This window comes from Erpetoichthys calabaricus, chromosome 2, assembly GCF_900747795.2.
Source record: "Erpetoichthys calabaricus chromosome 2, fErpCal1.3, whole genome shotgun sequence".
Taxonomy (NCBI): domain Eukaryota; kingdom Metazoa; phylum Chordata; class Cladistia; order Polypteriformes; family Polypteridae; genus Erpetoichthys; species Erpetoichthys calabaricus.
Window position 1 is genome coordinate 175,615,795 of NC_041395.2, and position 13,306 is coordinate 175,629,100.

At 39.9% G+C, this 13,306-nt stretch overlaps 1 protein-coding gene across 2 annotated transcripts in view; it reads left to right on the forward strand.

Annotated features, from left to right (window-relative positions):
• Positions 1–998: 998 nt before the first annotated feature.
• sned1 (sushi, nidogen and EGF-like domains 1) overlaps positions 999–13,306 on the forward strand; it is a 176,294-nt gene continuing 163,986 nt past the window's right edge. For both annotated transcript variants that reach the window (XM_028794815.2, XM_051922723.1), the window contains exon 1: positions 999–1,506. In XM_028794815.2, coding sequence (XP_028650648.1) covers positions 1,309–1,506 — 198 coding nt within the window. In that variant the 5' untranslated portion in view covers positions 999–1,308. The remainder of the gene's footprint in view (positions 1,507–13,306) is intronic.

The window sequence follows — 13,306 nt, forward strand, 5'->3', positions numbered from 1 at the left end:
GGGATGCAGAGATTTGAGAAAAAGAATACAAGGCTATGATGTTCCAAGGATTTTATAAGTTGTATCTCAGACCTTGGAAGTGATTCCAGGAGTAAACACTGCTTCCTGCCAGAGCACACTGAATCTGGAGGTGAGAGATCTGGAAGAGAGAATGTGCAGCTAAAGAAACTAGATGAAGAAAAAGAAAGAGAGGAGAACTGAGATGAGCAAGTTTGTGAATCCGCACTGAAGATATTCTAAAGAGTGTCACTCTATGAACTGTTGTTTGGCTCCCCCTTTGTTCATCCCTCCCTCGTGTTTTCGCCATTTTTTAATGCCATGTGCTCCCTTTGTGAATGAGTGAGGATGGCACATAAAGGTGTCCCTGTTACTATATACAGTATGTATCGCAAGGAGAATCCTTTGAAATGTTATATACAGTAAATGTGTGAGAGTAAGTGTAATATAAGTAATAATGTCCTTTTTTTTCTTCTAATTCCACAAGCATAGCTGAAATGAAGACCCCCTTTGTGCAATATTAAACTGAACATTTTTGGCAACTTGTTTTGCACAAAGGGTGTACTATTTTCCCAAACTTTGACAGAGGTTAGCCACTGCTGGTAAACATCTGCAAATCTCCGACAGTGCTTTGTGGAGTGCGGGATCACATCTGGTGGTATATTTTTTTCTAAAAATTAATATTAAAGAAACAGCCTCTTGTTAGTAGAATTTATGATGCCTTTCTTAGCCAGGTTAAATCTTTTTCTTTCCTTTTTTTCTTCACTTGGCCTCAAGCTTCTTATCAGAAGAGGAGTGAATTCCTCTGGCTGCCAATGAAAGGAAGGGTTAAGCGGCACTGGTGGGAATCCCGTCAGGTTGCCTTTAACTGTTCGATTATCATAGTCCTGCCTAGTGGCTATCCTGTTACTGGCCTCCTTTTTCGGATTGGCCAGGTTGACCTAATTATGCGCGGCAGTGAATCCCCCTTAGAGGCAGGGCAAAGCCTGAAAGAACTCTTTTGGCAGGCATAATAGAGCTTTTATTGAGCCGAGTTTGGAGCTGAGCATCAGCCACTAAGACTGGATTGTAAAAAAAATTATATAAAAAAAAAAATACATATATGTGTGTGCTTTCGGGCTGAAACGCTTTGCCTTCTTGCAAACTTTTGCTCCCTTTTATGAAGTCTTCATGTCAATAGCGAGCCCTGTGTACAGCTCCCTGCCCAGTGAGGCAGCCCTGTGTCTTTAATCTGAATCGAGGGGGAACACTGAAGGAGCAAGCATCGCCCGAGGAGGAACTCTCACGTCACCCCCACTCCTCCCTGCGGATATGAGGCTGGGGGTGACTCTGCTCTGGCTGTGGACAGCATTCTCCCCGCTCGAGGGGGTAGTGCCCCTGGAGGACTTCTATCCTTTTGGCATTGAGCATGGGGACAGTAGGACAGTAAAGCAAGATGATGGTGGCTCAGGTCTATTGGAGATATCAGTGAATTTCCCCTTCTTCGGGGACAGGCACTCTGGGTTATATGTAAGTACACATTTTTACTTGTAGGTGGTCAGGTACGATGGAGGAGGAGGTAAAGGGATCTAGCAGCATGGAGAAAGGGAGAGTTGAAATGTTGCTATAAGGTGGAGGCTGGAGCCCTGTTACCTCCACAGTTTCTGGACAGGTGGTTGTCTATGTCAGTGTGTGTTGGATGAGTTATCATAGCTCACATTTTATTTGTGGACACTTAAGAGGAGGCTTATTATTTTTAAGTCCTTGTAACCTGGCATAAGCCCCACTCTAACTGGGATTTAGAAGTTCTTCTCTGTGTGGGCAGCCAGGTTTGAGAGAACTGCAAGTTAGAAATTGTTTATTGCCAAGTTGTGGAGGGGAGCCAAAGGGTTAAACACACATTTAAATGGTTCTTCTAACTGACACCCACCTCCAAATACAGTTGAGTCTCTGAGTAGGAGCAGTAATGGCTGGAAAATGGCTAAGGGGCTCAGCAGGACCACATGAAACGAGGAGCAGTTCTGAATGTAGCAGGAACTCACTACTGAATGACAACCTCCTTAACAGGGATGCTGCAAAGGGTATTAGGGGGTTTTGTGAATGGACTGCACTGAGAACTGAATCAGGCTAAGACCTCTCTTGTGTATATTTTTGTTTATTTATCATTTATGTAAATTTAATTAATTTTTTGCCAAAACAGGGTCCAAGGGATTCCATTGACTGGTAATAAAAGACACAAGTGGCCAGTGTATACTTTTCACAGAGGGACGGATTATTACCATATTAATGGCATAGATATTAACATATGGCTGAAGTCATTCATATGTGTGAGCAGAGATGTTTAGGTCCAAACACCTTCTCACATTCTGATCCTCTCATCTCTGGCTTTCTTGAATGAGTGAACAATCATTGATTTGGGTGCAACACTACTATCAACAATTCTTGTCCCATGTCTGTCCATAACACATTTCATTACTCCTATAAAGAATGAAGAACATGCTTTTTTTCACCACTTTCTAAAATGAACGAGCAATGACTCTTCATCTTCTTCCTTTTCGCCAACCTCTTCCTCATTGTGTCTTTGTGCTCTGAAACTGCTGTGCTGGCAACATTAGTATACAGCCTTCCCATTCAACCTTGCGGGTATTTCTAAAACTGCTCAGGGTCATGGGGAGTCAGAACCAAAGCTTGCTCTGCTGCATGTAAGGTAGTGATCTGGCCTGAAGGGTGCACCAGTTCTTTGCAGGGAGATGTACTCGTTGTCATTTGATTGAACATAAGAACAGTTGTGATGAAAACTGGACATCCAGCCCAACAAACTCATCCATTATATTCACCTAAATCAAAGTAGTAATAATGTCACATGCACAGAGTACAGTCAAATTCTTGCTTGCATGTCCAGTTAAAATATTGCTCTGGTGCAGCATCAGAATAAACAAAATTTTCTTAAAATACATAATTTTATTTAACATAAAACACAGATCAGCGCATCTGATACAAAGATGTTGCCAGTGGATTAATATTTTACGACTGCTTCAACTGACAGACAGAACACAGACAGAATTCTTATTGATGTATTTTCTGATTCCCCCCTCCACTGAAATTACTGAAACTATGCCCCTGACCTGATGCACCCCTTACTCCTCTTTCTGTGCTCCCAATGAGCTAACTGTTACCAATCAATTTAATCCACTGCTGAAACAATATCTCAAAATCCAGAGCTAGAGTGCACCAGTGAGAAACCTAGCTCTACAACTCATATTTCCGTTTCTCTCATTATCTTCAAGGTCCTGCTTAATGCCACATATCACATATTGATGACATATTACATGGATCAATGTAAATCAAAGTTTCTCAGTTCAATGGCAATCTGGCAACAAAGTATTATCATCATGAAAAATACTGTGTGGTTTCACTTTCTATATAGATGTACAGTACAGTTACAGTATAATTGAAATAAAAGTAGAAATTTATAATATGACCTGGTGCATGGTGGCACAGTGGTTAGATTGCTGTCACACAGAAGTAGCGCCCTGAGTTTAAACATCTGTACTTATCAGTTTGGTGTCTGCATGTTCTGTCTGTGCCTCTGAGGGTATTCCATTCCACACCCCCAAATATGTTTGTTGGGTTAATTGGTGAATCTAAATTGGTTCTGTGAGTATGTGCCCCGCAATGGCCTGGTACTTGCTTGGGACTTTTTCTTGCCTTTTGCATAGTGCTGCCAGGTTACATCCTGTATTGGATAAAGCATTTTTGAGAATACTACATGCATTCTCACACCCACTTATTTCAGCATTACATCAATTGTGGGCAGTACTGTACCATCACTGGACAAAAGACAGGAAACAGCCCTGGACAGAGCACCAATCAGTCATGGCACCAACTCACACTCAGACAACGAGTGACCATGGGATTCAGATCCCAAGGCAATGGATCAGTAAAGCAGCAGCACTAACCACTGTGTCACCCTCTTTACTTTGTGAATATTTTTCTGGTTTCTATATAACAAAATATTGACATGGTGAATTGATCTTTCTAGATATCTAATTTTGTTATACACTGATGCAATGTTTTTTTAAAACTATATAAGTACATATTTTATTATACTAACCCATTATACCTTTATAGGTGATAGACTGATGTCTTTTTTTTATGTTAGTTCTTGCCTTGCACCTGTCGCAGTTAAAGGATGGTTAGGTCCCTAGTATTGGATGAGCTGCACATAGGAATTCTGGTTCATATTTGTTAAAAAAAACTGAAGATCAATGAACATAAATGAAGCCAATAAAAAGGTAGAAAAGCTATATCGCACGTGAAAAGATATGATATTCAACAGTCGCATTGCTTAAAGGACTATGGTCGAGTCATTAGTATGCCCACTTGGGGAAAAACGGATATCAGAGTCTGTGGGTCCAAGCTTTGAGATGCTGCTACCTTTTACCTGATGACAGCATTAAGAACAGTTTATACCTACAGATTTTTGAAGCCTTTACTGTTGCACACACTGAAGGCCTGATTGAGACCACCACAGTCCCCTGGGTAATTTGTCTCCTTAACAGAGACTTGATTATACTTTTAACAATGTAATGTGTAGACAGACACTGGGTTGTTTAGTGCAGTGTAGTATTTCTCACTCTTGATTTTTTTTTCCCCTTGATCCCACTTGATCATTTTGGTGTGCAGATAATCCAGTGTTTAATTGTTGGGTATCCCTCTTTATCATTTTGGCCCCTCTTGATCATTTTGACTCACAGATACTTGATAGTTTCAACAAGAGGGTGGTGGTATTGGTAAAAAGACTCCTTGCCATCATGGGACCCTGGGCATGTACTCAGAACATGCTCGTGTTAGATCCGCCAATACACACAATATAAACACAACTCTACAAAGTGTAAGTCAAATCTTACAAATATTTCAAGCGTCTGCATAGCCTCTCTGTCTTGGGAGCTTACATTAATGCACCATGCTATGATGCGACCAGTCGGGACACTTTCTATGGTGCAACAATGAAAGTTCAAGCTTATCTTTTTATTAATCCCACATTCTTTAGGCGTCTCATTAAGTAGAGGCATCCCCATGTCTTTTCATTGTTGCACAGCCACCTCAGATCTTCAGATGTCTACAACCTGAGCAAACTGAAGCAGTCAGCAGTCAATACTTGACTGGTGTACTTCGATGTAACTCTATCAGTGTGTGTCCTTAGGTTGATGAAGAGATCTTTTGTTCTGGTTCCATTAAGAGCCAGGTTATTGTCATGACATCCCATGTGCCACCCCATTACTGTAGGCAGTCTCATTATTGCTGTTTAATAGTTCACCGGTGTGTTAATGTGCAATGAGGAGTGAGAAAGGTCTGCAGTCTTGTCACTGTTTGGATTTCATTTTTGGCTTCAGTGTATATTCCAGATGTTAGTTTATGTTGTACAGTATGTTTTTATATGATAAATATGTGTTTTAGGTATACTTAATATTTTATACTACACAAGAAATATAGGTTTTTGTGTTTTGTAAAGCATGATTTGCCTTAGGGGCGGCATGGTGGTGCAGTGGGTAGCGCTGCTGCCTCGCAGTTGGGAGACCCGGGGACCTGGGTTCACTTCCCGGGCCCTCCCTGCGTGGAGTTTGCATGTTCTCCCTGTGTCTGCGTGGGTTTCCTCCCACAGTCCAAAGACATGCTGGTTAGGTGGATTGGCGATTCTAAATTGGCCCTGGTGTGTGGATGTGTTTGTGTGTGTCCTGCGGTGGGTTGGCACCCTGCCCGGGATTGGTTCCTGCCTTGTGCCCTGTGTTGGCTGGGATTGGCCCCAGCAGACCCCTGTGTTCGGATTCAGCAGGTTGGAAAATGGATGGATGGATGATTTGCCTTAAGTACCAAATAATTGACACAATATTTTGTGGTCTATGCTAAGTATTTGATGAGCTGATTTTACATCCAGACTGGATTCTTGCCTTGCACCCAAAGCCTCCCATTACCCTAAACTGGATGAAGAAGGTTTGATAATGGATGGATGGACAATTAATTTTCCATATTATATTTTATGACCTGACCATGTATCTTGGCTGAATTCCTGCCTTGTGCTTATTGCTATTGTTATGTGTGTTAGTCTTTTTATGTTTTCCCCTGTTTGCACATATGTTTTCTTCCCACATCCCAAAAGACATTCAGATTAGTTTCATTGGTGACCCCAGTGTTTGCGTCGTTTCCAGGGTTGTGTCTCATTTTGCGCCTAGTGCTACCAGGATAAGCTCCTGCTTTCTGAATTAAAGGTTTATGATTCTTGTGTAGATTTGGAATTTATCACACAGGGATGCTCTTTAAAATTTAAAACAATAATTCTATATACATACTAATCTAGGCTGGCACAGAGGTAGTAGTAATAAGAGAACATTGTGAAGATGTGTACAGAGTACAATGAAATTCTTACTTGCATAAAGAGGAAAGCAACACTCCTGCCTGTGTGGAGTTTGCATGTTCTTCGCCTAGTGTGTCAAAGGAATGATCGCCACGTATTGTAATTATTCTGATTGGTGATCTAAATTGTTCCAGCATAAGTAAGTGTAAAGGTGTGTGTGAGCTGGCCCTGCAATGAACTGGCATCCCCTCCAGGTCTGGTTCTTGTCTAACACTCAATACCTAATTATTGGATCAATCAAGATATAGAACACTATATTATATTAAAAATGAGCAAATATGTTGATTACATTTACAAATAATATTAATAAAAGTGGTAAAATGCATCCAGCTACAGAACCTAAGGACAGCTGTCATAAATAAATTTGAAATAAATTTAACAGCATGAATGTGTACCCACTCTTTTGCATGAGCTTTTCAAGTCATGAGAGGAAAGACAGCACTAAAACTCAAGGAGGGCAACAGTAAACAAGAGACAGTGTGCCCACATGTGCACGTGTCAGTCAGTGAACTTTTCCTTTATAGATTGCCATTACCAGCATGCATCATTTCAAGGAGCTTTATAGAGCAAACAGGTTAACAGTACACTATTCATCAGTCCAATAATACGAATAAATTCATGAAAGGGAGCATGGTCGAAAACAGGGGAAAAAAGTGTGTGTGACTTATGCTGTGCATAAAATGAGCTGTACATGCCAAATATAGTCACAGAATAAAGAGATATAAAAGTTTATACAGCAAACGTTATACAACAAGAAGACAGATGGAGTTAGGGAACTGAATGATGGTGTATTTATTATCACACTGAACTGGAAGGTTGTGATGGACTGGTGCTCTGGCCAGGATTGGCCCACTCATTGTGCCCAGTACGGCAGGCAGCAACTCCCCGATCAGAACCAGATAATCGAGTTAGACGATGGATCATAGTGGATGCTGAAAAATGTAAAAGGAAGGGAAAAGGCAGATTGATCAAGTGGGTCTTAAGCTTAAGTTTGTGGTGAATATTCCCGATCTGTAATGTAGAGCTAAAAGGTTTCAAATGGTGTGAGTTACTTAAACTAAGTATGAAGACATGACAGTCGGGATTTCTCTTCCTCTCTCTTTTTCTGTATAAATGATTAAAATAAGTTTGGATTTCCGTCTACCACAGAGCTTCTAAGCTCTAAGGAGAGAAAGAATGAAACCTGGATTGTTACAATTAAATGGCCCGCTTGTGTTCTTTAAGACTATGTGTTAATGAATGGGCCTACTGTGTGCATGTATGTGCATGGGAGCAATGGCACATACATGCACACAGTAGACCCATTCATATAAATCATGAATCTGTTTATATGAATCTTACAGGTCAGTATGAATATGAAGGAGACTTGAATATAGATAAACATGGAAAGCCTAGTGGCGTACCAGGGATCTGTGTTTGAATTCTCACTCAGTCACTTTCTTTGTGGAGTTTGCATGTTAACCCCATGCCTGTGTGAGTTTTACTAGTTAGGTTGGTCCGGTATAAGCAGTGTCCTCTGCAATTTGCACATTTTCCCGTAAAGATGCTTCCTGCCTTGAGTCCAATTCTGCTGGAATAGGCCATAGTAATTTGTGATCTCGCAGTCCAAAAAGCAGGTTAAGGAACATGATGAGTAGATCTGTTTTTTTTTGGAAAGATGATAAATGATTTTGAGCAAATAGCCACAAACGTTCAATCAGAATTTTTCTTTGGCTACCTCTTGTCAGAGCTCTGACTCCTACTGTCTAGACTTTGATCAATGGCCTAAGTCTTTCAAATGTAATGGGGCAAAGACCAGGAATTGGACAGGTGGATATATGAAGCTGTTCTTGTGCTCATATCAGTGCCCAGTTTGTGTTTCTGTGGTGGTTCAATACACATGCAAGTGTATGAGTACATACATATATGAGCACACAAGATGAACTTATTGATTGGATGAATGAAGCACAGATGTAATTATGCAGGGGTACATATATGAGCGATTATATGTATATAGTTTTGTTAATCAGCTAGTGATGCTTCTTTGAGACTGTGCCTTTTGTAAAGTTAGCTATATCAAATAATAGTAGTAGTAGTAGTAGTAATGAAGTAGTGAAATTCTTACTGGCATGTCCTACCAGCGTGCAACCTGTCACTCCTCTCCAGCACCAATATAAAATAGAATGTATTACAACACAGAACTTGATGTTAATTAACAGAAAACACAACTCACCTTACCTGATGTGCTCCTTCCTCCTGTTTCATACTTTAAAAGAAAATAGCACATTTTTACAGGTTCCTTACAGAAATTGACAGTTACCAGGACCACACCGTAGGTGTAGTTGAACTGGAAGCACTGAGCTGTAGAGCTCACTTCCATAACCCACCAATTAAAAATGACTACCTGTTTGACAGGGCCCACTCCTCAAAGTGCAAACTGGAAGAGTTCATATGAGAGCAGGATGAAAGACTTCAGAGCAGTCATTTGTGCAATACAGTATGTGTAAATGTATTAGGCAGTAAAGGATGTAAGCTTTCTTTAAAGAAATCATAATAAATATTAAGAATATTGTCATCATTTCAGGTTTGCAGTAGAATATTAAAAAAATAAAGACATATTGCTCATGTAGAATGTGCTAAAGTTCAGTATTACCCAAAAATAACAGCTTACGCCCTGCATATTCTGTTGTGTGTCAGCACTTCCCAAGCAGTTTCTTGTGGGACCCCAGCAGTTATCTTGATCACAGCTGAATGAGATGGCATTGAAAGGGTTAGATTATAAATTTCCCAGCTGCATTTCTTTTAGTATGAATTCTAATACTTACACAGCGCACTTTCAACCCACTGGAGGTAGCAGCGGATGAGAGAATGAAGACCAAGCTGAAGGCCACTATAAACAATGCTGCACACTCTCTTTTTAACACACTAGCATTAAGCAGTCAACAAATTAATCAACAGAAGCGTATCAAAACAATGCAACTGGAACTCCTTCATACTTATGGGAATAGGCCTTCTTTTTTAAAGTATCTATCTATCTATCTATCTATCTATCTATCTATCTATCTATCTATCTATCTATCTATCTATCTATCTATCTATCTATCTATCTATCTATCTATCTATCTATCATCTCAAGGTTTTGTTTGCCACCTCTTTGCCAGTCATTACCCTGTTTATGAACGGGCTTTATTAGGCTGAATCAATTCGATTTCAATTGCTCAGGTTTTATCCCTCAGCGTATTTATTCAACATATTTTAACACACTTTTTGGTATCTATTTCAGGTTTATTAATTTATTCATTTTTTAATGTTGACTTTATCCTATTTAAGTTCATAGGGATCTTGGACCTTATTTTGGCAGCTGGGTGTCAAGGTGGTATATAGCCATTGAAGGATTCAAATAAATGTTACCTATCAGCCATGACTGCAAAGTTTTAAATGTAGGAGGAATGAGAATGTGGGGAAACCCTACAAAATTCACACCAAAGGCAACCCAGTTGAAGCCAGGCTCCATTACACTGCCAGTTGAAAGCCAGGCTCCATTACAAATGGAAAAGCATTGCCCTTCATAAGTACAGAGAAACAGTACAATTGTTAGTTTTTATTTTTAGTAATTGGATCACAAGCAAGTTAACAGACTTGTTCAGGATCACACTATGAATCTTGCAGTAACTGAGCCAGCAAACTATAGTAAAGCTCTTAAATCACTAAGTTGCACTGCCTCCAATACCAGTGAAGTTGCTCAGCTGCTAGTAAATCCAGGGGTACAGTATACTGGAAAGACAGAAAGCTTAGAGGGAATGAAGAAAGGTCTACAAGAGCAATGAATGTGGTTAGCAAGATATAAAATTTGTGAAAAGAAAGAACACAAAGGCAGTCAAAGAGAAGAACACCAGGTAAGAAAAAATATACTGGGGGGTTGAGAAAGCAAAAAGAATTAAGTGGGCACTCATTTCACTATATGGCAAGGCTAGTCAAGCAGCAGTCCAAAATGATAGACTAATGCATGGAAATACTGTACTGGGTTCAAGCTATTGACACATTCAGGGCTGGTCGAGATCGACGTGACATGCAAGTCAGTTTCCTTCTGCGAGATTCAGGTTTGGTTCCTGGTTTTAGTCAACTGCTGCCAAAAGTGGTTCTAGCACTTGGAATAAGGTTCAGAAATAAAATAAAAATGCAGAGTTGTTGTTCTCTTCACAGATGACTTTACACTCACTCTTTCAAAATAAATAAAAAGTGAGCCCCTTTAAGGGACAACAGGTTGTGCTCATGTAATAACTGTAGTATATGAATCCAGCAGAACAGGAGAATTGAGACAGACATAGTGAAGACAACTGATATCTGAAGGGTATGAATGTAGAAACAAAAGACAGCTCTTAGAAATCAACAAAGTCCTTGAGGCACAAGATACAGTATTTCTTTTTTTCCTTGCACAAGCTAATCCAGTAGAAAGAGATTGAATGCAGTGCATTGATCCAGGCCAGAAAGAATCCAGATAATCGCGCAGTATTTACTGGTGCTGAAATCCAGTGTTATGATCTCCATGTCATGTTGACTAAATATTATTTTTAACTTTGACAAGGAACCAGGAGTAGCAGCTTGTATGCTTCCCTTTCAGTCTTTTTGCACTAAATTAAACTACTCAAAGGTCTGGAAGCCTGCCAACCCACTACACTGTGACTGTGTCTCTTCTGATGTATGCAGCATATTCCTGTAGAACTATTGTGCTGCATTATGAGAAATCACATTGCATCCATGTGTCTTAAAAACCGCTGACACAGCACTGCTTTTATTGATTCCTGAAAGACAAGATTACAGATATGGGATACGTTTCAAACCCCCATTGCATTGTTTACACATTAATTGCATCTTAAAAGTATAATCACATTTGTGCATACTCCCTGAAATGTTTCTTTGCCTCAGTTCTCTTATTAATATTACTATTCCACCCATCCTTTCCTCCATTTTATCTGTCCTATGCCTAGTGATTAAAACAAGGGTTGAAGAAAGAATTTTAGGTTTGTGCCAACATAGAACTCAACTCAGAGAGCAGAAAATGGGGAAATTTGGATAAGTGGAACATGAGTGATGATAATGATATTACACAGTGGCTATCTAAGCAGTAAAACACCATTTAAAGAGCTTGACAGGAAAGGAAATTTCAAGTGTGGAATTAACAGAGTGATCTGTCAAGTTACAACTGAAGTGTACCTGAGCAATGTACTGAAATAATCAGGAAAAAGTAAATACAACTGCAAAGTCAAGTAATTAAGATCACAATATCTATATTAGATAGATAGATAGATAGATAGATAGATAGATAGATAGATAGATAGATAGATAGATAGATAGATAGATAGATAGATAGATAGATAGATAGATAGATAGATAGATAGATAGATAGATAGATAGATAGATAGATAGATAGATAGATAGATATCATATGAACAAGTCAGTGTATTCTTTGTTTCAATTTCTTTCTTTAAATGAGGAAAGTTACATCAGGAAGGGCATCTGGTGTAAATTTTTGCTAGATCAATATGCAGACAACAAATACAGATTTCTATACTAGATCAGCCAAGGCCCAGGTTAACAACAGCTGCACCCAGTACTGTTAGCCAACAGTGTCCTAGGGGAAATTGGGTTAAAGTTGGTTGAAGGAGGATAGGAGGAATGTTAGGAGCGTAGAAGTGAGAGTAGGAACTTTGAATGTTGGTAGTGTGACTGGTAAAGGGAGAGTTAGCCAATATAATGGAGAGAAGAGAGGCTGATCAGGGATCGGCTCTGAGCCTTTCTTATTTGCAATGGTGATGGACAGGTTGACCGACAAGATTAGACAGGAGTCTCCGTGGACTATGATGTTTGCTGATGACATTGTGATCTAGACAGGAGAGGAATGAAAGTCAGTAGGAACAAGACAGAATACATGTGTGTGGATGAGAGGGAGGTCAGTGGAATGGTGAGGATGCAAGGAGTAGAGTTGATGAAGGTGGATGAGTTTAAATACTTGGGATCAACCGTACAGAGTAATGGGGATTGTGGAAGAGAGGTGAAAAAGAGAGTGCAGGCAGGGTGGAATGGGTGGAGAAGAGTGTCCGGAGTGATTTGAGACAGGCAATTATCAGCAAGAGTTAAAGGGAAGGTCTAGAGGAGTGAGACTAGCTAAATTATATGGTTTGGAGATGGTAGCACTGACCAAAAAACAGGAGTCAGAGCTGGAGGTGGCAGAGTTAAAGATGTTAAGATTTGCTTTGGGTGTGACAAGGATGGACAGAATTAGAAATGAGTACATTAGAGGGTCAGCTCAAGTTGGACGGTTTGAAGACAAAGTCAGAGAGGTGAGATTGCATTGGTTTGGACTTGTGCAGAGGAGAGATGCTGGGTATATTGGGAAAAGGATGTTAATGTTAGAGCTGCCAGGCAAGAGGAAAAGAGGAAGGCCTAAGAGAAGGTTTATGGATGTGGTGAGAGAGGACATGCAGGTGATGAGTGTAACAGAGCAAGATGTACAGGACAGGAAGATATGGTAAAAGATGATCCGCTGTGGCAACCTTTAACGGGAAGAGCCAAAAATAGAAGAAGGTGGATGGTATTGCCAAGCTGTTGAGATTAATGGCTCAATCACATTAAAATTTTCCTGAAGTTCTATATTGTTCTTTCATTAGCTCATCACTTTTTGTCTGTCTATTTATCAGCCTATCTGTATCTTATTGCTGGCATATTCATACTTATCTGAGTATTTACTCACCTTATGGAGGCATAATGGCTATTCCTAATATTTCTGTACATTTCAGTAAGTCTTGAGATTTCTTCCAGAGTGTTTCAGTCCAATGCGTCTTTAATTAGTTTATTCTGTCTAAACAGTGACCCCTAGTGCTTTCTCTTTTTTTAACTTGGCAGTCTGCTGTGTGACTTTGGCTCACTAACAGGGGA